Raw genomic sequence first — 26,113 nt, forward strand, 5'->3', positions numbered from 1 at the left:
CGTGCCGGAGTCTTGCCGAGAGGAGGTACTCCGAGAGTTTCACCATTCACGCCTTGCAGTGCATCCGGGAGGCACTAAGATGTATCATGATTTGGGTCGCCAGTTTTGGTGGCGGGGAATGAAGAAGGATGTGGCAGTTTTTGTATCGAAATGCCCTACTTATCAACAAGTGAAGGCCGAGCATCAGAGGCCAGCGGGTTTGTTACAACCCTTGCCTATAGCCGAGTGGAAGTGGGAGCATGTTGCTATGGACTTCATTGTAGGTCTTCCGAGGACTCAGCGGGGTAGTGATGCTATTTGGGTGGTTGTAGACCGGTTGACTAAGTCGGCACACTTTATCCCTATGCGCGTGGGAGATCCGGTAGATCGTCTGGCCGACTTGTATATTCGGGACATAGTGAGGTTGCACGGGGTCCCAGTGTCGATCGTCTCAGATAGAGATCCATGTTTTACTGCTAGGTTGTGGCAGAGTTTGCGGAGTGCCTTGGGCACTAGATTGACCTTTAGCACGGCTTATCATCCTCAGAGTCCGAGCGTACTATTCAGTTCCTTGAGGATGTGATTTGAGGTTGTGTCCTTGACTTTAGTGGGTTGTGGAAGAGGCACTTGCCCTTGGTGGAGTTTGCCTACAACAAGAGTTTCCAGTCGAGAATCGGTACGGTACCGTTTGAGGCCTTGTATGGCCGACCGTGTATGTCTCTAGTGTGTTGGGCCGAAGTGGGTGATGCACCTTTGTTGGGCCCGGAGTTGGTTCGAGAAACGGCGGAGAAAGTTGAGCTTTATCCGTAGGAGGCTTGTTACAGCCCAGAGTCACCAAAAAAGTTATGCCAACTGTAGGAGGAGGCCTTTGGCATTTGAGGTGGTGTTGACGCGCCCTTGGGGGCTTATGCTACCATAGTTCGGACTTAAATGTCACGGTTCTGAATCTAATCTTGCAAAGTGCAATGCAAGACTGATAAATCACCAAAGAGTCCAAATTCAGCAAATCGTTTTGGAAAACTGATTTTTAAGAAAGAAGTGCCAAACATGGACTGCTTTGCCAGATACAGAGTCGCCACCTAAATATTTTATTTTGGGAAATTTAGGAAACCCTGACTCGTTGCCTAAGGCCACATGTCCGTCATCACCAAAGTTGCCTCGGCTCGAGAACTTGGTTACGATTGGGGAAGGTTATTTATGAGAACCCCCTCTCGCCCGATCCGAAGATCGGCCCATACTAAGCATGATATTTTGTTTTGAAAACATATGTGTTCTTATTCCGATTATTAGCTAGAATTACAACGTGATGCGCACAACAAAACAAGTATAGACTGGATCGCCTAATTTGGAACAAAGCATCGCATCTCCGTTTTTTTGAAAAATGGTTAGAAGTTTGCTAGTCGAAAGTAGGCTAAAATGCGGATTTTGATGAATTGTTCCAATTCAAGCAATCCAACCTTCACCCACAGGCATTCAGGCAGTTATATCACATAAGCAATTAGCCTCATGGCAAGCATTTTGTCATGTTAACACTCACATACATGCAAAACGCTAAAGCATAAACACTTATAGTGTACTCCGAGCCAAATCAAGAAACTAGTTAGTAATCCTACATGATCCACGTTCCTGTAGAGCAACACTCTAAAAGCACATAGCAAGTAAAGAGAGCCAAAACACCCCTATGTTGGGGTAGGGTTTCCCTGTCCTATTTTGTCAGGAGTTAGGGTTTCACTATGCATGCAGCGGTTCTCAAACAACCTAACATCGGGTAAGCAGCCTGTCCCAACTTGGAATGGTCACTATGGATCCGAATATGCACTAGGTCGAATGGTCGAAAAGGGTGCCCCGGTAAAACCGGGGTTTGTGTTCCCATGCTGTCAGAGCCCATAACCGGTCAGCCTTACGGACATGCCATGACAAGACATGCCTCCGGCAAACCGTTCAGGAATGGCAGATGGCAAACACTGTGTTCCTAGGCGCACCAATGCAAATGCAATGCAAAGAGACACATAGATGAAGTCAAAATGGGATATCACGAGTTCTAGTCAAGCTCTCTAATTTTCCCCAGCAGAGTCGCCAGAAACTGTAGACGTGCCCGCGTGGGGGGCTTCGCTAGTACAGTTTGGACTCTCGATTTTGTTGTCGCGGTTCTTAATCTGAACCAAAGAGTCCAAATCTGGCAAATCGTTTTGAGAAACAAATTTTTGAAAAAGTAGTGCCAAACATGGACTGCTTTGCCAGATACAGAGTCACCACCTAAATATTTTTTAATGGGGAAATTTAGGAAACCCTGACTCGGTGCCGAAGGCCACATGTCCGTCATCACTGGAGTTGTCTCGGCTCGGGAGCTTGGGTACGATCGGGGAAGGTCAGCTATGAGCACCCCCTTTCGCCCGATCCGAAGACCGGCCTCTACTAACCATGATATCCGTTTTTGAAAACGTTATGTGTTCTTATTCCATTTATTAGCCTAGAATTACTATGTTATGCGCGCAACAAACAAGTATAGACTAGATTGCCTAATTTGGAAATAAGCATTGCATATCCGTTTGTTTTGAAAAGTGCTTTGGAATTTGCTACTCGCAAGTAGGCTAAAACACGGATTTCAATGAGTTCTTCCAACTCAAACAATCCAACCTTCACCCACAGGCATTCAATCAGTTTATCAGATAAGCATTTAGCCACATGGCAAGCATACTGTCATGGCAACACTCACACGCATGCGGGATGCTAAAGCAAAAATACTTACATCGTACTCCGTGCCAAAACAATAAACTAGTTAGCAAACATGCATGTCCTAGTTCATGTTAAATTGCCTAATGCAACACATACAGGATGCAATTAGATAGACTCGGCTAACCTAAGCATGGCATATGAAATGCGATCAATTTGATGCACGTATTCAATTTGGAACTGAAACACAAATGCAGTTAGCATTATGTACCGAGCCCAATGCATGCAATACAAATGCATGGATGCACGCATGCATAGCATAAGGTATGCTAAATTAAATATGCCCTAGTCTACCATCATAAGTGGGTAAATAAAAGGGAAGGAAGACGTGGGGTTGGAAGACATACACACACTCACACACACTTATTACACAATTGCCCTCACTCGGAGGGTCCAAATAAATATTACAGTCCCAAATACTAAACAAATAAAATTATTACAAAATTTCTAATTAATTAAAAGAAAGAATGCAAAAGAAAGAAGAGGGTGGCCGTAGCCTCTGCCTCGGGATGCGCGAATGATGCGTGCTCGGAAATCGGCTTGCCTAAAAAACCCGTACCATATCTTTGCCACCTCTGTTTACACTGCCCTGTCTTTCTGAAAATCGCCAAAACCCTAGGACAGGTTCCTTGAATGTTGCAGAGTACCACCGGCTTAACAGAATTACCACCGGCAGTCCAAGATTTCCATCGGCACTGTTTTGATTTATCGGCCATTCAAAGATTGCCGGCCGGCACTGAATTCTGCCGGTCGGCAGAAACTTCCTACAGAAGACAGTTTTGACAGCAAACAGAGAACAGACAGTGCATGGCATCGGGTTTCAGGCATATGTGAGCATGGTCATGCTTCCCATCATGCTTCCCATCATGCTTTGAACTCAAAGAAGCATGACCCTCGATCCTCGAGCCATCAATGGTGCATGATAGCCCAAGGGATCAAATTTGCCACTTAATGTAAAGATGCATGCAACATACAAATGAGACCCAAAGCCTTATCATGTCGAAATCAAAGGCCCCGGCGACCGAGAGTTGAGGCGTGTTTCATCACTTGTAGTATGAACACTCCTTAACACTCATACTTGGTTTGACATCCCAAACCAAGAAATGCAATGCATGCTATGCAAATATGGTTCAAATGCAACATGATACCAATTATTCAAGTCATGGCAAATGTTATGGAACTATCATGACAAATATGCAATGCTAAGCATGCAAGGTGCAAATGTGATGCAAACATGGACCAATTTGCCATAAAGTTAGCATGGGACTACACATTAATGAAACAATTATGCAACAAACATGAGACAAGCATGCAAGAGGGCCTTAAATGGTAAAGGGACAGACCTTCACCCACCTCAAAACAGTGGCAAAAAGTGTCCAAAAAGTGGACCAATGCTCATGCCAACAAGCAAACCAAAGGTCCTAAGGTTAAGGTACAAAAAGAGGCATTTAACTCCCACCAGCATGACCACTCATGGCATGATCAAGACAAGTAAAAACAGAATTTTCACATGCAAAAATGGACTCCAAAAACCTCATTAATATGGCAACTAAAGTAGCTCCAAAAGGCATATGCACCAAGGCTCATGTGTAGGCATAAAAGAGCGCACCATCAAGGCATGAAAGAGATCATACATGCACACACACAAACATAATTCTTGGGCTGAAATAAGGTCCTAAATGATGCCAAAATCATGAAGACAGTTCAAGCCATACATGTTAGAGGTCGAAATGCTCAAGGCTTACAAGCCAAAACACAAAGGGATGACATCAAACCATGCAAGCATGACTGAAATGAAGTGCCGACAGACTTTAAACATGATGAAATAAAGCCAACATCTTCATGGAACCAAGCCAACGCATGCAAGAATTAAGGCCCAAACACAAGACACGATTCTAGGCCAAATGGGGGAGTATGAAGCAAGTATACTAAGCATGCAAAGGGCCATAGATCCGGCCAAAAACAGAGATCCCATATGACCCAAAAACACCCAAAAATTTCTGAAATAAGGCAAAAGAACAAGCAAGCATGCATGTTACCCTTTTGGGCCAAAACTCAAGGAAACAAGACAATGAAGGGAGAGGGGTGTCCCTCCCCTATGAAAGACTTCAAACCATCTTCCTTACCACTAAAAATACACTAGTTTTCAGTGGTGAAGAGATCAAAACACTGAAGTAAACAAAGCCTTACCAAAGAGGCAACAAAAGGGGCCAAACAAGGCCTAATAGGGTGAGTTTGCACTCAAAACACAAAAACACCTTAATGAAAGTTCTAAAGCATGAAAATATAAGCCTTTTTTATGTTATACACAAAAGCTAAATCAACAAGCAAGATAGGTAAAAGACTATTGCAAGTTTGGGGAATATAAAGCAAGATGCTCACCCTTGAAGAACCTTTGAAGAACAAATGGTCCAGCCCTCTTCTTTTGATCAAAATCAGTCCAAAAACTCAAGAATCAACCCCCCAAGTCCCTCAATCTCGGAGCTAGGTGTAATAGTGTGTGTAATGGTGCAAAAGTAAGGTAAAAACACACTTTTGGGCCAAAAATCACACACAAAGGAGGAGAGAGAGGGAGATATAGAGATAGGATGTATCTATATCTCTAAGCTCTGGTTTTTGGTTCCAAGTCTCTAACCTAGATCAAAGAGGAGAGCCTTCCTCTTATAGGACTCCCTCTTGCAAAGCTTATACAACAAGCTTGGTTAGAGGGAGATCCCTCCATACACGTGTATGGAGGGAGGCAGAGTTGGTGCCAGCTATCACAGCTGGCACAAAATATCTCCATAAAGTAAATGAACAGTGGTCGGCTGTCCAAAAATGTCATTTCGACAAAAAAAAGTGCCGACCGGCAACAAACTATGCTGACCGGCAATAAAATGTGCCGACCGGCAACAAATAGTGCCGATGGCAGAAAAAAACCAGTCGGTGGCCTCTAGCCACTGCCGGTGGTGTGTGGGGATACCTCACAAGGCATTCCCTGCCCCTCCAAGGCAAAACACAAGTGTTCGGTGTGAAACCAGACACTAAACGGTCAAGTTCGGAGATCCTGAGGTAGGGCGCGCGAGCCGAGACTTCTGGGAACTCCAAACGAACACAAACATGGATAATCACCAAGTGTTCCAAGCGGTGACGTCCAAGTCTTGAGGACGGTCAAAAATAGCGTGTCTACACCTTCTCTCGGCAAGACTCCGGCATAAACAAACGGTCTCGGTATCTCACAATCAGGTTGAGATACACCGTCAAACCCTTCTCAACCTTCCCACTGGAGATCTTTTTCCGGAGGGTTTCTACCTCAAGGTCACCTCTCTATGCCTCTAACACTCGACTCACAAGTGTAGGTTGCGCAACAACAGAAAACAAGGCCGCCACCCCAACAGATTCACCCAAAAGCAAATCAAACTCGCCAAGTGTGCCCAACATTTCCCACTCCCGAATTGCTATACAAGCTACATCACTAATGGATTTCCTACTAAGGGCATCGGCCACAACATTGACCTTTCCCGGGTGATAGTGCAACTCAAAGTCGTAGTCCTCAATGAACTCCATCCACCTTCTCTCCCTCAGATTCAAGTCTCTCTGTGTAAACAGATACTTCAAACTCTTATGATCCGAGAATACCTCGAATCTCTTACCATAAAGGTACTGCTTCCAAATCTTCAAGGCAAAAATTACAGCTGCTAGTTCTAGGTCATGTGTAGGGTAGTCCCTCTCGTGTATTTTCAACTGACGTGAGCCATAGGCTACCACTTTCCCCTCTTGCATCAACACACAACCCAAACCCTCTCGTGTGGCATCACAGTAAGCCGTATAACCCAAACCTCTCTCCAGAATAATCAAGACCGGAGCGGTGGTCAATCTAACCTTCAACTCTTGAAACGACTTTTCACAAGTCTCATTCCATACGAATTTGACCCCTTTTCGCTTCAATCTAGTCAACGGCGAAGCTAGCCTGGAGAAATCTTTCACAAATCAGCGGTAATACCCAGCTAATCCCAGAAAACTACGGATTTCAAAAATACTCTTAGACTGTGCCCAAATCCTGCACTGCCTCTATCTTGGATGTATCAACAGACACCCGTTCCCCGGAAACCACATGGCCTAAGAACTTAACCTCTCTTAGCCAGAACTCACACTTCCCAAACTTGGCATACAGCCTATGGGCTCTAAGCAACTCAAGCACCACTCTCAAGTGTTTCTCGTCCTCCTCCTCCGAAGGTGAATAAATCAGAATGTCGTCCACGAAAATGACTACAAAACGATCCAAGAATTCTCGGAAGATCCAGTTCATCAAATCCATAAACACTGCCGGTGCATTCGTGAGCCCAAATGGCATCACCAGAAACTCATAATGGCCATACCGCGTACGGAATGCCGTCTTAGGAATATCCTCCTCCCTGACCCTCAACTGGTGGTAACCCGATCTCAAGTCTATCATAGAGAAACAACGGGAACCCTTCAACTGGTCAAACAAATCATCTATACGAGGCATAGGGTATTTATTCTTAACCGTAGCCCGACTCAACTTCCGATAGTCAATACAAAGTCTCAAGGCACCATCTTTTTTTTTAGCAAAGAGAGCTGGTGCTCCCCACGGCAAAACACTAGGGCCGGTACTGAAGACCCCAAGGGTCATTAGGCCAGATTGATAAAAAGTTTTCAAGAAAATTATTTTTTCTTTCTATATGAAATGCTAATATATCATTTAATATAACAAGAGTATAAGCAGACATGCATTTAAACAAATACAAAAAGAAATACTTACAACCAGTACTTGTGTATTTTTAGTCTTCTTCAAATAGTAGTAGGGGAAGTACACTTGAGAGAGAAGGAGAGAGTACACACTTATAAGAGTAAAAACTTTGAAAATTCAGTGTGCCTTCAATAAGGGTGAGCATCCCTTATATAGAAAAAAAAATAAAAGGATAAGGATGAGGCAGACAGGTGGCGTGTCCTGAATGGCTTGGAGTCGTTCTTCCTTATCTCCTCTTGATTCCCTTATCTTCAATTGCCAGTAGAATGGTCTGCTAGATAATCATTTAGACAAAGGCATCCACCTTATCCGAAAGTAATTTTGGCGTTTTGCGGAGTTGGAAAGTTGCTGGAATAAAGTTGGGGACAGAGCATTAATCAGCTGCTTTTCCTTTTCCTTTTGATTGTTTGTCCTGACACATCTTTTCAGCGATCAGGCCTGTAAGAGAGTCCCAAAAATCTCCAAAGTTGGGATCTGCGTCGGTAGGATCCTGTGCTTCGCCAGCTAAGACTGAAAATTCATTTTCATCCACTAGTGGATCAAATTGTTCTTCGTCTTCATGACCTCCATGGCTACTGGAACCAGATTTCATACTGGTTTCATCTCTGGAAAATGACTAGAAGAATTGTTCTTTCATGAAGTCCATGCTTTTAACAACTAATTCTTGCTCGGATAAGGCTGGAAACTTTTGTCTTAATTCATTCTGGATTTGAACAAAAGGATTCTGGATTGGAGCAGCAGGGATCACTTTAGGAGTTGCATGCCAGCAAGCCTGTGTATGCTCTTTTATTTTCTGGAGAAGTTCTTGACGAGGCTTAGCATCGTTCATCTCATTCCACCATTTATAAAAATAAATTCTTTTTAAACGGGGAATTTTGTTCTGGAAATCACAATGGAAATCCCATTTCCATATCCATGGGATTCCAAATCAGATAACAAAATGAGCTGTACATTTGGACATAGAAACATCCTTATTTACTGGAATATGGCTAAAAGTCACTTGCCATTCATTGAATGCAAGTCTGATGGGTTCGGGAAATGCATCTAACTATAAACCAAACTTATCCCACCAAACGAGAAACCAGTTTGGGAGATCGTTTTGTAGGACATGAGGGAGGACTAGAAAAAACCAAGAATGGCTTCGAGGGCGATTCATATAATAAAATGCTTGGGTAAAGACATCGGTATAATCCCAATAGCTGTAGCGCGATTCCTTATTACGGATCTTAACGGTTCTGGTAACATGAGGATATAAGCCCCAGGCCGTCATAGGCAAAATTTGCTGGATAGTGGCTTTGTTGTAATTTATTGGACTGGCTGTCCTATTAGGTTCAGCCAATGTATGTTTGAAATCAATCGACGCAAGTTTGGTAAGAATTTGCTCGAAAATATATCTGTATTGGTCAAAGTGCGATGGAGCATTTTGCGTAGTCAGATACCGCCTTTTAATTTCCCAAGATCTTCCATCCACTGGATGTCTTCAGAATTTATATAGAGGACAGTTTCCTCTCTGATAGTATTCTGGAAATAGGATGATTCTGGAGCGAGAAGGACATCTTTAGCCGTGCGGCTAGATTCCTCTTTTTTATTGGAAAGGGCATGAAGCCCGGGAAATTCTGTATTGTAGCGATTACCCCTACCTCGGCCCCTTTTGCCGGAGCCCCGGCCTCTATTCTGCATGAGAACGCAACAAATATTCACGAGTTAGAAAATCAGGAAAAGAATTATTTTCTCCTTTGATATATTCAATATCAAAATCAAATACTGAAAGTTGACTTTGCCAGGCTACAAAAATTTATTTTTGAGCTAAATTCTGAACATCTTTTTTAAAGATTTGTTTTGTTGCAAAACAATCAACTCTTATAAGAAAATGTTGATTTAATAAGTCATCCTAAAATTTCAAGACACATTTAACAATAGTTAAACATTCTTGTTTAATTGGCGGGTAATTTTTTGCTGCCGTATTCCAAATTCCTAAGTGGAATCTTAAAAGTTCTTCAGTTTTATTGTTAGGATTAAATTGTTTAAGTATGCCACCAAAACCTAAATTAGAGGCATCTGTTTCAACAATTTTCTTCCACTCGGGATGTGGCAAAGAAAGACAAGGTAAAGTTTTTAACTCTAGCCTTAATTTTCTAAACAGCTTGGGTATGTTCTAGACCCCATGGTGGAGGGTTTTTTCTAAGTCTGGAACATAAAATTGCTGCATCAGTAGCAAGATTAGGATAGTAATCATGAAATATAATTCAAATTACCTAAAAATCTCTGTAAATGAGTTTTATCTTTAATTTCATTTGGAAACTTAGATGCAAATTCCATGCTCCTATTAATTGGGATTATAGTGCCATTATGAATGTTATGGCCCAAAAATCTAACTGTAGTCTAGAAAAGTTTCATTTTGGATGCAGAAACTACTAATCCATTGCGGGTAATAACATGCTTAAAAATATTAAGATGTTTGATATGCTGATCAATTGATGAAGAAAAAATTAAAACATCATCAATATAGCAAATTGTAAATTCGGTATAAGGATTAAAAATATCATTCATAATATGCTGGAATTCAGATGGAGCATTTTTTAATCCAAATGGCATAACATTCAATTCAAAATGCCCAAAAGGTACTATAAAAGCAATTTTGTATCTATCTTTTTCCGCTATTTGGACTTGCCAAGAACCTGATTTCATATCAAATTTGGAAAATATGATTGCATCTTGGAGACGATCTAAAAGATCTTTTTTATTCGGAACTGGATACCTAATCCACTGTCAAGCATCATTAAGAGGCTTATAATTGATAACCAATCTTCGCACACCTCTTTCTATTTCTGCATTCTTCTTAACATAAAATGCTGTATAGCTCCATGGGGATTTGCTGGACCAAATAAGCCTTTTTCTGGAGAAGAGTATTAATTTCTGTTTTACAAAGTTCTAAATACTCTTTTTTCATTTGACTAGGTCAAGCGCGAGTTGGAATTTTCCGCTCATCATAGCCTGGTTCATAAGGGAGAGAAACAATATGTTTCTTCCTACCCCAAAAAGCATTAGGGATATCGCTGCAAATTTCATCTTGAAATTCTTTTTCAAGTGATTTGATTTTTTGCTGGAAAGAGGACTGCTGTAGTCTTTGTTCTGTAGTTAAAAAACTAATTTCCTTTTGTAAGAAATTAATTTGTTTTTCTTTGAAATTAACTAGATCTTTAATCTGATCTAAATCTTTAGTGTAAGGTTCTGTAATAAACTCAAAAATAATCGGTTGATTATTTAAGGTTGTGTGAATGCCAATAGAATCAATTTTGGAAATTGGCATTAGTAAACACAGAAAAGGTGTTCCTAGGATTATGGCCTGGGACATATTCTTGATAAGAACAAAAGAAGTGGGAAGACATAATCCCTGATTACAAATTAAAACTTCTGGAAGTTTATACGGGATGTATAATGAGTTACAACTTGCACTTGTGAGTGATTGGGTTGTTTCATGAAAGTATTTAGTAGGGATTAATCCCTCTTGAATACAATTCATATCAGCACCACTATCAACAAGGGCAATAGCATCTTTTATAATAAAATCGGGTTTTATCATAAAAGTAATTCTGATATACCATTTTTTGAAAGTAAATGTATTCATAAGCATGAGATAATCAGGCTCAGATTTTTTATCATCATGAGTTTTACTGGACTCAGGAATTATTATTCCTTGTTGATTATTCTGAATTTTACTATTAATGTTTTTAATTTCAGAATTAATAGTAATGTTGGAAGTTTGTAATTGCTTAATTTCTACTTTAAAGCATTAACTTCCATTTTTAAATCCTGGATTGTTAGAGGTTTTTCCTTAGTTGTATTCTGGATTCTGTAGAAAACTTCTTTCATACTATAATGTTTAGGAGGAAGTATTTCTTCCTTCTTTTGTTGTTGTAAGCATAATTCTAAATATTTTAGTTTCATTTCTGTATTAGCAATTTGATCAGCTATGTTGATCATATTTTGCTCTTCTTCTGTAAGAACATTGATATTGGGTCCAGCAATATCAAGTCCATTCATTTCAACTATTGCTTTCCAATAGTTGACTTCATCTGATATTTGATTAATATGAGTTTTACAATCACAAATTTCTGGAGTATTATTAGATTCGGTAGCAGAATCAGATGAATAAATTGCTGCAAGATCATCTACAGAATGTTCAGAAGAACTAGATTTGTCAGATAACATTTGAAGAATCTTTTGCTGAAGTTCATCATCTATAGATAGTTCATTAAGCTTTTGTTGTATTTTAGATTTACAACGGTTAGCATAATGACCTGTTTGTCCACATTTATAGCATTTAATTGTGGATTTTGATTTTTGTCTGGAATATTTTTGTTTACCTTTTGAAGGTGTTGGTTGCTGGGTATAAGCTTTAGAGGGCTTATACTTTCTGGACTTTTTAGGAAAATGCTTATGACTTTTCTTATGTTTCTTTCGTTTGTGAGGATACTGTAATTTCGTGTCATAGGCAAATTGTTCACAAAATTCACCTGACTCTTGTCTTCCTGTAAGATACTGCTGTTTTATCTGTTGCTGTAGTTTAAGGTCATTGCATAAAGTAAGGCCTTCATCCGTGATAACTCCCATTAATTGACCATAGGTATATCAATTATACGGGATAGCCAATTGATTATGACGATCTCTTAACTTTTTCCTAACTCTCTCAGCAAAAAGAGTAGGTAGACCATTAATAAATTTGGCTTTCCAACGATCTGAATTAGCATCAGCTCGACGATGTACTTTCATTAAAAAAACGTCTTTATTCCATCTAAAATGAGATAAAGATGGATATCTTAATTTCTGTAATAGTTCTCTACTACGATCTTCAATACCGGTAACTGCACCGATAAAATGATGGACGATTGTATTAACTAGAGTATATACAGCATCATGTTCTTGTCGCTCAAGATGTGTGTCTGCATCAATTATAGTTATGGTGGAATTCAAAATTTCATCATTTTGAACAGTTGTGAGAATATTATCCCACCATCCTTTAAGTTGTAACAACCCGACCCTCATATATGCTTGTGATATACGTTCGTCCTTTATTCTGTGCTATTAGTGACTAAGATGAAGCGGTATGAGAAAATAAGTCCAAATAACTATGTTGTGATGTCTTATGAAATGAATTGTATCTGTTAGGAAAGAAATGTATCTGTTGCTATTAGAACGATGAAGTAGAAATTGAGGGCCTTAGCGGCTTAATAAGTCAAAATTGTTCACATATTTGGAACCAGCATAATTTTTGAGTAATATTAAGCACTTCTGTGAAATTTCAATTTTCGGATATGTAAACGATAGAGTTTCATCTTATTCTCTCCTTATAGATGTATATATATATATATATAACCTTGGTCATTTGTTAAAAAAAAAAAAGAAGAAAGAAAAGGAAGAGAACTCATCACTCTAGATTTGAGAAGTGATGGGATAGAGAAAGAAGAAGGTTGAGATTTGGGCTAAGGTATGTGCATGTTTGTCTAATTTGCATCTACAACCCTTCTTGTCATAATTTATGTAAGGATGTTTCCATAATCATGTACCTAAGAGTTGAGATTGTAGTGATGTGAGTATGAGAAGTAGTAAATTAGCAAGATGACCTTACCTTGCATGTTTTGCCTCTATTGATTTGTTTGAATTCAAGTATGTGGTACAATTTTATGTTATGAAGTGAGATGTGAGAACAAATGGAAATCTTGTGAATTGGAGTAATTTAAGTTGTGAGTTTATGCTTTGATTTTTGTTTACTCAAATGAAAGATGTGATTTGATCCTTGTGCACATGTATTTACATGCTTGAGCTCATATATTGGTAATTTAAAACTAGATTTTTGAGGTCCTAATCATGTTTACAAGAGAGGGAAAATTGTGCAGAATTTCGGAATTTTTGTGTAGAATCGCCGCACGTGCGGGGCCTAAGGCCGCACGTGTGGGAACCTCAGCCGCACGTGCGGGAGTCACTGCCGCACGTGCGGGAAAATGGCAAATTTTTGGACTTCAACACTGCAAAAACCGCACGTGCGGGGCCTCAATGCCGCACGTGCGGGAGGTGTGCCGCACGTGCGGGAGATCCTAGCCGCACGTGCGGCCCAGGGCAGAAAAATTGGGATGCTCCGTTTTGCGTGTTGGGTCCTCTAATGTGGTCAAAACCTGCAATTTATATTGTTTAAATGTTCGTTAATTGAATCAAAGTAAGTGAACCGAAAATTGATTTAATAAGGATGAAAAGAGACTAATGTGATTTTCATGTGTGTAGGAAACACCTCAAAAGGGAGTACACCGCCACAACACAGTGAGTAACAGTACTTCAATGTATTCCCACTCAGTATTTATTATTAATGACGTTGTGACCCTGTAGAAAGTAGTATCGTATGGTATATTGACGTTATATCTTTGACGTTACGAAATTCACTATTAAACTTGTGTTAGCATGGAATGATTGGCATGGAATGGTATATTTGTGACAAGTGATTTAATACAACATTGTGAAACATTGAAAGAGGTTGTGAAGTTGTACACATCTTATATGAAAGGTTGTGACTAATGGAATGTATCAAGGCAATTATGAATTTGTGAACTAATGTGGCCCAGAGCCATTTGTGAATTAATGTGGCTAAGAGCCCTAATGTGAAACTACGTGACCAAGGGTCAATTGTGAATTGTGAAGTGGCCAAGAGCCATTTGTGAACAATGAAATTATGAGGCCAAGGGCCGATGTGTGAAATATGAATGTCACTGTTGTGAGTTTGTGGATTAAACAAAGCCAAAAGTTTATGTGATGAATTGTAAATTGTGAACCCAAAGACTCTTTCCGAACGTGTGAAGTTCTTAGGCCAGGGGCCACCTTACGACAATCATAAACCAATTATGTTGTACCTACAAGCCGTACAGAGACAGACTAATGGCATGATTACAGCATTAAACATATTTACTAGCATACTAGTACTATTATTCACTGAGCTTGGCTCACCCTGTGTTATGTCTGTTTCTGTAGGTAACCAACCAGGAGGTCGATCTTAGCTCGGCATCGTCATACTTTTGTCAGCCTAGGCACAGCCAAGCTTGGGGTCGGGACCCTACTTTTGTGAAGTTGTTAGATGTTGACTCACACTTTTGTTATTGGCTTAAGTTGATATGTACTTAATGATTTTGTTATATACCCCATCTCAGGGTTAGTTTTGTATATGCCTGTAAATAACCAACTCTTAAATGCATTTTGGCTTCTAATGTACTTGTTTTGTAAAATGTTTTTGATCCTGGCATGACTTAGTAGCTCAATGGATGTCATACTCTCTGGTTTTTATCAATTATGTTTTGTAGCTTCCGGGCAGGCCCCTCTATGGAACCAGGTTAAGTGTCCTTTTCTGTTTAGGTCATGCCCAAACTTTTAGGGGCAAGTTAGGGGCGTGACAAGTGGTATCAGAGCACGAGTTGCTATCTCACACACGGATCCATTGAGCCTTAGGATTTCTAGAAAAGACTTAAGCATCATGCATGGCATCCTAAAAATGTATGAAAGATTGATGGCAACGAAGAATGTACTCTGCTAACACTAATAATTTGAACCTTGTTTGCCGGATATAATTGAATGTTATGCAGGTTATGGTTAGAACCAGGATGGAAGAGTCGGACGAGGCTACCTCGGCACGGTTGGACCGAATGGAAAGAATGATTATGGACATGGCGGAGACTCTAAGGCAACAACAGCAACAACCGCCACCACCACCAGTGCCTCCACCTGCAGTACAAGATGTTCATGTTGAGGACCGAACCATCACACTCACAAAAGAGTTTAAAAAGATGAAACCACCGTCATTTAAGGGGGGGATAGAACCTATGAAAGCTGAAGCGTGGGTGCTGGGAATAGAGAAATTGTTTGAAGTATTTCCATGTACTGAAGCCCAGAAAGTGCAACTTGCCGCATTTACTCTTGAAGATGAGGCGCGAAGATGGTGGATGCTTACAAGAACAGTTCATCGGGACTTAACATGGGGTAGATTTCTGGAGCTGTTTTATGATAAGTATTTCCCTCAAAGCATGCGAGATAAGAAGGTGACGGAATTTGAGACTCTTAGACAAGGAAATAAGACTGTTGCAGAATATGAGGCCCAATTTGCTGAATTAGCTCGGTTTGCCCCTCATATGGTAGATACAGACTATAAGAAGGCACGAAAATTTGAAGGGGGCTTACGGGGTGCTATTTTAGACCGGGTCAATATGCTAAAATTACCCACGTATGTTGAAGTGCTGGAAAGGGCTGTTATTGCGGAAGGAAACCTTGCGGCCCAGAATAGGATTTCCGAGTGGAAAGGGAAGAGACAAAACAACCAATGGTCAAAGGGATCCGTTACTCCACCCGCGAAGAAACACAATTCAGGGAACTTCAGCACCACTAATTCTGCTCAAAATGCCACTCCAATGTGTCCAGACTGTGGAAGGCAACACCGAGGAACTTGTCACTGGAGGACTGGAGCATGTTTTAAATGTGGGAAAACGGGACATTTAGTAAGGGATTGTCCGCAATTGGTTCAACAAAAAGGCAATAGACCTGCTACAAGTTCCGCGGGGTCTACACTGACCCCTAATGCGAAGGCGGCTATCAAACCGAGTAGTAACAAAGACACTGCAAGACAAGGTAGGGTGTTCGCTTTGATTCCAGGTGATGTACAAAATACAGCAACAGTGGTGTCAGGTACATTTACTATTTGTGGTCAATCTGCGCATGTATTGTTTGATTCTGGCTCCACTCACTCTTTTGTGTCAAAATTCTTCGCTCCTAATTTAGATAAAATTGAAGAAAACTTATCTTGCATGTTGTGTGTGTCCTCCCCCTTGGGAGAGTCTATGATTTGTGCTACTATATATCTAGCTTGTGAACTTCAACTTGGGGATATTCGGGTGTATGCTAATTTAGTACCTCTCGATATGACTTATTTTGATGTTATTCTGGGGATGGATTGGCTAAGTGCTTATGGTGCAACTATAAACTGTGTGACTAAGCAAATCAATTTTTATCCTCCGGGGCAATCAGAGTCTGTGGTTCAAGGGCGGGAAGTGATTTCTCCACCTTACCTGATATCTGCCATGAAGGCTTGCAACTTAATACGAAAGGGCTGTCGGGGGTATCTATGTAGCGTTTTAGAAGGGTGGAGGATGAATGAGAATATTGATGTGATCCCAGTGGTCCGTGAATTTCCGGATGTTTTTCCCGAAGAATTGCCGGGCCAACTAATAGACCGAGAAATCAAGTTTATGATTGAAGTGGCGCCTGGAACCCAACCCATTTCAAAGACGCCCTATAGGATGTCACCAGCTGAAATGAAAGAGTTGAAGATTCAATTACAGGATCTGCTTGATAAGGGATTTATCCGCCCGAGTGTATCTCCTTGGGGTGCGCCAGTACTGTTTGTGAAAAAGAAGGACGGAACACTTCGGTTATGTATCGACTATAGAGAACTGAATAAGGTGACAATTAAAAATAAGTACCCCCTACCGCGGATAGATGACTTATTTGATCAGTTACAAGGGGCACAAGTTTTCTCAAAAATTGATTTACGGTCTGGCTACCATCAATTGAAAGTTAGAGCCGATGATGTGGAGAAGACAGCTTTTCGAACCCGGTACGGCCATTATGAATTTTTGGTTATGCCCTTCGGGGTTACAAACGCACCAGCAGCATTCATGGATCTAATGAATCGCGTCTTCAAGCCTTATCTAGACGAATTTGTGGTGGTTTTTATTGATGATATTCTTATATACTCGAAGAGTGCAGAAGCTCATGAGGATCATCTTCGCTTAATTCTTCAAACACTCCGGGAGAAGAAACTGTATGCAAAGTTAAAGAAATGTGAATTCTGGCTACAAGAAGTGGCATTTTTGGGGCATGTGGTGACCAAGGAAGGAGTTTCTGTTGATCCACACAAAGTTGAAGCAATTGTGAATTGGCCAACTCCCACTAATGTAACTGAGGTGCGAAGTTTCATGGGGTTAGCTGGATATTACAGGAGGTTTGTTCAAAATTTCTCCAAAATCGCTGTGCCACTTACCCAACTAACACGAAAAGGAGTTACATTCGAATGGTCAGAGGAGCGGGAGTCTTCTTTTCAAGAATTAAAAACAAGATTGACGACAGCACCAGTTCTGGCCTTACCATCTGGTACCGAAGGATTCGTAATTTACAGTGATGCTTCGCATAAGGGGCTTGGTTGTGTACTAATGCAGAATGGAAAGGTTATTGCCTATGCTTCTCGACAACTGAAACCCCACGAGAAGAATTATCCCACACACGATCTTGAATTAGCGGCAGTAGTTTTTGCCTTGAAAATATGGCGGCACTATCTTTATGGTACAACCTGCGAAGTTTACACTGATCATAAAAGTCTCAAGTATCTGTTTACCCAGAAAGAGTTGAACATGCGGCAACGGCGATGGCTCGAGTTGATTAAGGATTATGACTTGCAGATCCAATATCATCCTGGGAAAGCTAATATGGTGGCAGATGCACTTAGTCGGAAGAATATGGGGGACTTGGCAAATTTGTTGGTAGAAAGAAAAGAGTTGGGGATCGAACTGAATAAGATGAATATGGACCTAGTAGTATGTGAACAGGAGGCCATACTGGCAACAGTAGGAGCTCAACCCACCTTGCTGGAAGAGATTAAGTTACATCAATTGGAAGATGAGACTTTGAGGAAAATCTATGAAGAGTTGGAAGTAAAACCAAAATCGGGGTTCAGTTATGTAAACTCGGTATTAAAGTTTCAAAGTCGAATATGTGTTCCCAATATGTTGGAGCTTAAACGGAAATTGCTAGAAGAAGCACATGCCTCGCGATTATCAATACACCCGGGAAGTACTAAAATGTACCGAGATTTGAAACAGAATTTTTGGTGGCCAAATATGAAAAAGGAGATCGCGGAGTTTGTTTCTAAGTGTTTGCAATGTCAACAAGTAAAGGCGGAACATCAAAGACCAGCCGGGTTATTACAACCCCTTCCAATTCCGGAATGGAAATGGGAGCATTTGGCCATGGACTTCGTTGTGGGATTACCGAGGACTCCTCGAGGAATGAATTCGATTTGGGTCATTGTGGACCGATTAACCAAGTCTGCTCATTTCTTGCCTGTAAAGACTCAATATAATGCGGATAAGTTGGCAGTATTGTATGTAAATGAAATTGTAAGGCTTCATGGTATTCCGGTGTCAATTGTGTCGGATAGGGACCCCAAATTTGTTTCAAGATTTTGGCGAAGTTTACAAGAAGCTATGGGTACCGAACTTACGTTCAGCACCGCTTTTCATCCTCAAACGGACGGTCAATCCGAGAGAACCATACAAACTTTAGAAGATATGCTCCGACTGTGTGTATTGGATTTTCAAGGAAGCTGGGAGACCCATCTACCGTTGATAGAGTTCGCCTACAATAATAGTTACCATTCGAGCATTGAGATGGCACCTTATGAAGCTCTGTATGGAAGACCGTGTCGTTCCCCTGTATGTTGGGCTGAAGTCGGGGATAGGGCATTGTTGGGCCCTGAAATTGTGCAATTAACCACTGAAAAGGTTAAAATTATCCGGGAGAGGTTAAGAACGGCACAAAGCAGGCAGAAGAGCTATGCAGATACCAGAAGAAGGGATTTGGAATTTGAAGTAGGTAATTATGTGTTCGTGAAAGTCACCCCGTTAAAGGGACATCCGAGATTTGGGAAGAAGGGTAAATTAACGCCCCGGTATGTTGGCCCTTTCCAAATTCTAGAAAAAGTGGGTTTGGTAGCTTACCGAGTGGCTCTTCCGCCGAGTATGAGTCAAATACATAATGTGTTCCATGTTTCTATGCTTCGAGGATACCTATCAGATCCATCTCATGTCATAGACTATCACCAACTTGTGCTGGATGATAAGTTAAGCTATGAAGAAAGACCACTTCGAATTTTGGAGCGACAAGTAAAGCAATTGCGCAATCGGGAAATTCCAATGGTAAAGGTAAAGTGGCAAGAACATTACGGTACTGAAGCTACTTGGGAAAAAGAGGAGGACATGCAGCAACAATATCCATATCTGTTTCCATTTTGAGGTAAAAGCAAGTTTGAGGGACCAAACTTTTTAAGAGGGGGAGAGTGTAACAACCCGACCCTCATATATGCTTGTGATATACGTTCGTCCTTTATTCTGTGCTATTAGTGACTAAGATGAAGCGGTATGAGAAAATAAGTCCAAATAACTATGTTGTGATGTCTTATGAAATGAATTGTATTTGTTAGGAAAGAAATGTATCTGTTGCTATTAGAACGATGAAGTAGAAATTGAGGGCCTTAGCGGCTTAATAAGTCAAAATTGTTCACATATTTGGAACCAGCATAATTTTTGAGTAATATTAAGCACTTCTGTGAAATTTCAATTTTCGGATGTGTAAACGATAGAGTTTCGTCTTATTCTCTCCTTATAGATGTATATATATATATATAACCTTGGTCATTTGTTAAAAAAAAAAAAAGAAGAAAGAAAAGGGAGAGAACTCATCACTCTAGATTTGAGAAGTGAAGGGATAGAGAAAGAAGAAGGTTGAGATTTGGGCTAAGGTATGTGCATGTTTGTCTAATTTGCATCTACAACCCTTCTTGTCATAATTTATGTAAGGATGTTTCCATAATCATGTACCTAAGAGTTGAGATTGTAGTGATGTGAGTATGAGAAGTAGTAAATTAGCAAGATGACCTTACCTTGCATGTTTTGCCTCTATTGATTTGTTTGAATTCAAGTATGTGGTACAATTTTATGTTATGAAGTGAGATGTGAGAACAAATGGAAATCTTGTGAATTGGAGTAATTTAAGTTGTGAGTTTATGCTTTGATTTTTGTTTACTCAAATGAAAGATGTGATTTGATCCTTGTGCACATGTATTTACATGCTTGAGCTCATATATTGGTAATTTAAAACTAGATTTTTGAGGTCCTAATCATGTTTACAAGAGAGGGAAAATTGTACAGAATTTCGGAATTTTTGTGCAGAATCGCCGCACGTGCGGGGCCTAAGGCCGCACGTGCGGGAACCTCAGCCGCACGTGCGGGAGTCACTGCCGCACGTGCGGGAAAATGGCAAATTTTTGGACTTCAACACTGCAAAAACCGCACGTGCGGGGCCTCAATGCCGCACGTGCGGGAGGTGTGCCGCACGTGCGGGAGATCCTAGCCGCACGTGCGGCCCAGGGCAGAAAAATTGGGATGCTCCGTTTTGCGTGTTGGGTCCTCTAATGTGGTCAAAACCTGCAATTTATATTGTTTAAATGTTCGTTAATTGAATCAAAGTAAGTGAACCGAAAATTGATTTAATAAGGATGAAAAGAGACTAATGTGATTTTCATGTGTGTAGGAAACACCTCAAAAGGGAGTACACCGCCACAACACAGTGAGTAACAGTACTTCAATGTATTCCCACTCAGTATTTATTATTAATGACGTTGTGACCCTGTAGAAAGTAGTATCGTATGGTATATTGACGTTATATCTTTGACGTTACGAAATTCACTATTAAACTTGTGTTAGCATGGAATGATTGGCATGGAATGGTATATTTGTGACAAGTGATTTAATACAACATTGTGAAACATTGAAAGAGGTTGTGAAGTTGTACACATCTTATATGAAAGGTTGTGACTAATGGAATGTATCAAGGCAATTATGAATTTGTGAACTAATGTGGCCCAGAGCCATTTGTGAATTAATGTGGCTAAGAGCCCTAATGTGAAACTACGTGACCAAGGGTCAATTGTGAATTGTGAAGTGGCCAAGAGCCATTTGTGAACAATGAAATTATGAGGCCAAGGGCCGATGTGTGAAATATGAATGTCACTGTTGTGAGTTTGTGGATTAAACAAAGCCAAAAGTTTATGTGATGAATTGTAAATTGTGAACCCAAAGACTCTTTCCGAACGTGTGAAGTTCTTAGGCCAGGGGCCACCTTACGACAATCATAAACCAATTATGTTGTACCTACAAGCCATACAGAGACAGACTAATGGCATGATTACAGCATTAAACATATTTACTAGCATACTAGTACTATTATTCACTGAGCTTGGCTCACCCTGTGTCATGTCTGTTTCTGTAGGTAACCAACCAGGAGGTCGATCTTAGCTCGGCATCGTCATACTTTTGTCAGCCTAGGCACAGCCAAGCTTGGGGTCGGGACCCTACTTTTGTGAAGTTGTTAGATGTTGACTCACACTTTTGTTATTGGCTTAAGTTGATATGTACTTAATGATTTTGTTATATACCCCATCTCGGTGTTAGTTTTGTATATGCCTGTAAATAACCAACTCTTAAATGCATTTTGGCTTCTAATGTACTTGTTTTGTAAAATGTTTTTGATCCTGGCATGACTTAGTAGCTCAATGGATGTCATACTCTCTGGTTTTTATCAATTATGTTTTGTAGCTTCCGGGCAGGCCCCTATATGGAACCAGGTTAAGTGTCCTTTTCTGTTTAGGTCATGCCCAAACTTTTAGGGGCAAGTTAGGGGCGTGACATAAGTAGTCTAGTAAAGCCACTGACAATAAATCTGGCTACATGGTGATCAGTATTTTCATTCTGTTTGCACATTGTTGCAAACATCAACGTATGCTATAAAAGTTCAAAAATTTGATATTCAGAAAAACCATCAATATTCCATTCATAAATGGTTCTACTATGGTAAGATTTCTAGTTATGAAGAAAATCTTCCCCATAAAGAATATCCATGGGAGCAGGTCTAGAGTAATAATACCTACTAGGTGCTGTATAGGCAGTTCTGTCAATATTAAATCCATAATGGACTTTATTGACAGATGAAGGTTCATTTTGAAAATTTGCCTGAATTTCAGATATTTGGTGGGGATCCAAATTCTGGTAATTTTCATCTAATTCCTGGAAATGGTTTCTGGATAACATATTAATTTGAGAGGATTCTCCTATATGAAGATCTTTAATCTTATTAATAAGAGTATCCACAAATTCTGTATTTGATTTCTTGGATTTTAAATTGAAATTTGTTACTGTAGGTGTAGGTTTAATAGCTACAGGATGAATTTTTGGAATTTTAGGTAGAAGGGAACAATTATTTTTAAGGTGAACAACAGTTTCTTCAATCCTGGTTAACTTTTTGTATTAGTTTTTGGACTTTTTAACTAATATATAGCTTATTCCCAAACACTCCTAAGAGCATCTCAATTGGACTCTTTAAATGAGTCTTGTTAGCTATGGCTAACATTATCATATATATATATATATATATATATATATATATATTTATAATAGCTATTTTAACAAAAAAAATTTGGACTAGCTACATTTGAAGAGCCTTGAGCAACTCCAATCATACTATCTACTTTTCACTAGCTAAAGTAAGAAAAAAAATACTCGCTTTATTTTAGCTATTGTGTTCTCCAACCACACTCTTTATTTTAGCTAATCATTCAAACTAACTTAATTAATTTTTAAAACAAAAAATACTAATTGCCGACATTTTACTAATGTAAATTTGCAAAAATAATAAATTTGCTCAAACAAGCATATAAAACCTATAGAATGAGGAGAAAAAAAATACAAAATACAAAATAAGTTATTCTGTAATTCGTCAAATAGAATTGAAAGAACATATAAAATATATAAAATCCCAAATCCAATATATAAATATGCAAAAATTCAAGACATATACATACATATTTGTTTGGAGAGCTTATAAAGCTCTTTAATTGTAGCCAATAAAAAGGTAGAATGGTAAAGTATCTAGCTCGCCCATTGGAGTCCAAAATTAGAGTTACATTGGCTAAAATGCCTAACAAGCCTTTTTTAGCGATCCCCTTGGAGATGGCTCAACAAATTTAATGCTATATTATAACCAAAAAGTTATTTTTTTCTATTTTATCTAGTATTTTTTGTATGTACACCTCCATCAAACCCACTATTCTAAAATTTAATTTTATAAATACTCATTTTTATGATCTCCTGAATTATATGCAAACAACCCTACCCAAAGCAACTTCTAGAAGGTTCTAGGAAAAGTTAACCATATTACTCAAAAAAAAAAAAAAAAAGTAATAATTGTGCACATCCCGTCCTTCGGCCGGATGTCTTGTAATAAATAATAAAATATTATATTTCATATTCAAAAATAAAAATAAAAATAGTGTAGCAGTTGGTCGCCTGACAGGATGTCCAGTCACTCTGAAGAATAAATGATAAAATATCATATAACATGTGAACACTGTATCGCTACATGTAACGATTTATCGTAGTAATGCCAAATTTAATTTTGATGTAATGAGGCTGATGAAGGAGTGATTTTGCACCTTGCTAAGCAAATTTAGTCCTAAAACCATTATAGCTAGGTTGATATGGATATTCTTAAGAGGCTCTTTAAATAGTGTGTATAAATAGGTAAAATAAAAAAAAAAAGTAGCGTTATAGTACATAAATAAAAAAAGTTAGGCAAAATAAATAATTATCTCTTTTTTTTTAATTTTATATTTTAACTAGCAAAAAATGAATAATAGGATTAGAATTGCGCTAATGTGGCATTTATATCTCATCAACTAATAACATTTCCCCATCTAAGAAAAAAAATAAATAGCATTTAATATTTCCCTTGAGAGACTTCTTTCTTTCCATTGCACCAAAAAAGGAAAATAATAATAATAATAATAATAATAATAATAATTGCTTGAATTTGAAGAGCCAACATAATATTATTAGTCATTGATTTCAGAAAATAACTAGAATAATCAAAATGTCCATTTTACCCTTCTCTTCCCTTCAACCAAAAAAAGATAAAAGAGTCTGATTACAGATCTAGTCGCAATAGAGAATGAGGGTGATATTATCTTGAGCTTTGCTATCAACGCGAGCTAATAACGTAAAAAAAGATTAAGAAAAAATAAAAATAAAATTTGAGTTTTCCTTATGTTGGAATTTTTCAATATGAGAGAATTTGAGGGGTTTATAGGGTCATCACGGGTCTTATTTCGATAATCTAAATAGTTCATTTTGTAGGGTTCTCAAAATATATTATCCATAAAAAATTTAGTAATTTGATAATAAGAAGTTTTTAATTTTATCACATTTATCTCCAAAAACTGGATCATCTATTTTAAAAATATATTTGTCGTCCATTTTTTCGAAGATAAATGCGATAAAATAAAAAATTAGGACTATTGAATCAAACAAATTTTTTTGCATGAATAATATACCAATGCCTTACAAAATGAGCGGTTTAAATCGTCAACACAGGACCTATGATGGGACTTACAGAACCTTTCAATTCTTATGTTAAGATGTCAATATGAAAAAACCTAATCCAAAAAATTTTACTGTGTCTCTTAAAAGATAATAACATTATTGCACCTTTTGATAAGACAATAAACTATAAATTAAATAGTTAATACATGTTTTGAATATAGGATTTAAATTTTGTTTGAGAAGTAAGATTTTTAATTAAAAATCATTAAATTATTCTTTTTATTTTTGTATATTTTATTTTTGTCAAAAAAAAAACACAAAAAAAAAAATTAAACAGAGGGTTGTTAGTGTAATAAATAAATTTATTTTGGTAAAATTGGGAATCGTCCACCGCGCTTAAAATATGGCAAACCATATTTGGTGCCACGTATAAAAGAAGAAACTAGAAAAAGAATTTCGGAGGGTAACATGGACATTTCAATTGGACATGCTTACCCATTGCCAACTCGATTATGAAGCAAAGTTTGGAAAAAATTAACATGGAGTACGTTACAAAACGCTTCATGAGTTTTTATAGAAATCCTTGCCCATTGCCCTTGGCACTCTTCTTGTGGTCTCTCTCTCAGTCCTCCGATTTCCTCACTCTGCTCTTTCACAGCCCTAAAATATCTCCCAATTCTCTGTCTCTCTCTCTCTCTAGCTATTCTTACACAACGAAGTCTCTCAAGGAGCTCTCCAATCTCTTCCCCATTCGTTGATCATCCGATTTCTTGAAAAAGTAAGTTTCGAATCTCTCCTCTCCTGCATCGTTTCCTGTATCGATACGTTGTTTATATTTAATTTCTTTGATTTTTTTTGATTATTTTACTAAAATGTATCATCATTAAGTGAAGTATGGTTGATATTGTAAGTCTATTAGTGTGTTCTCAATCATTGTGGTGGTTTATCTTATAGTCATTTAAGGAGTTTCGAGTGATTTGCTTTTAGCGGTTATTTTGTTTATTTTAAAAAAAAATATTATTTTTTGAATGGATATTTGATTTGATCAACTTGTTATTGGTTGTTTGAGGGTTATCTTTTTCATTGTTTTGAAAATTTTGATGATGATTGATGTATTTTCATATTTCGAAGTGGCTGAGATAGGATTTTCTTCGTATTCTTTGCTTTACCTTGTTTTTTTCACTTAATCTACGACTTCTTTCTGTTATTTCCATTTTTTGTGTTGTAAGTCATTTTTATGGGAGAGAAATCGTCACTGATTTTGTGTCTGGTGCGGGTGTGTATGTAGAGGGCGGACTCCTTAAACCTTCAATTTAAGGGCATGTTTACTCGGCAAAAAATTTAATTTTTTAATATTTTTAATGATTAAATGGTGTTGTGTAGTCTACAGTGTGAAAAAAAAATTTATAACAATTAT

At 38.7% G+C, this 26,113-nt stretch overlaps 1 protein-coding gene across 1 annotated transcript; it reads left to right on the forward strand.

Annotated features, from left to right (window-relative positions):
* Nucleotides 1-15,165: 15,165 nt before the first annotated feature.
* On the forward strand, nucleotides 15,166-19,557 carry LOC145804036 (uncharacterized). The gene is made up of 3 exons (XM_082897450.1): nucleotides 15,166-16,950; nucleotides 17,887-18,234; nucleotides 18,616-19,557. Exons 1-3 carry the CDS (start codon nucleotides 15,166-15,168, stop codon nucleotides 19,555-19,557), a joined length of 3,075 nt encoding a protein of 1,024 aa, XP_082753576.1.
* Nucleotides 19,558-26,113: the final 6,556 nt, after the last annotated feature.

The sequence above is a fragment of the Camellia sinensis genome, chromosome 12, assembly GCF_055761805.1.
Source record: "Camellia sinensis isolate YWXY chromosome 12, ASM5576180v1, whole genome shotgun sequence".
Lineage (NCBI taxonomy): Eukaryota > Viridiplantae > Streptophyta > Magnoliopsida > Ericales > Theaceae > Camellia > Camellia sinensis.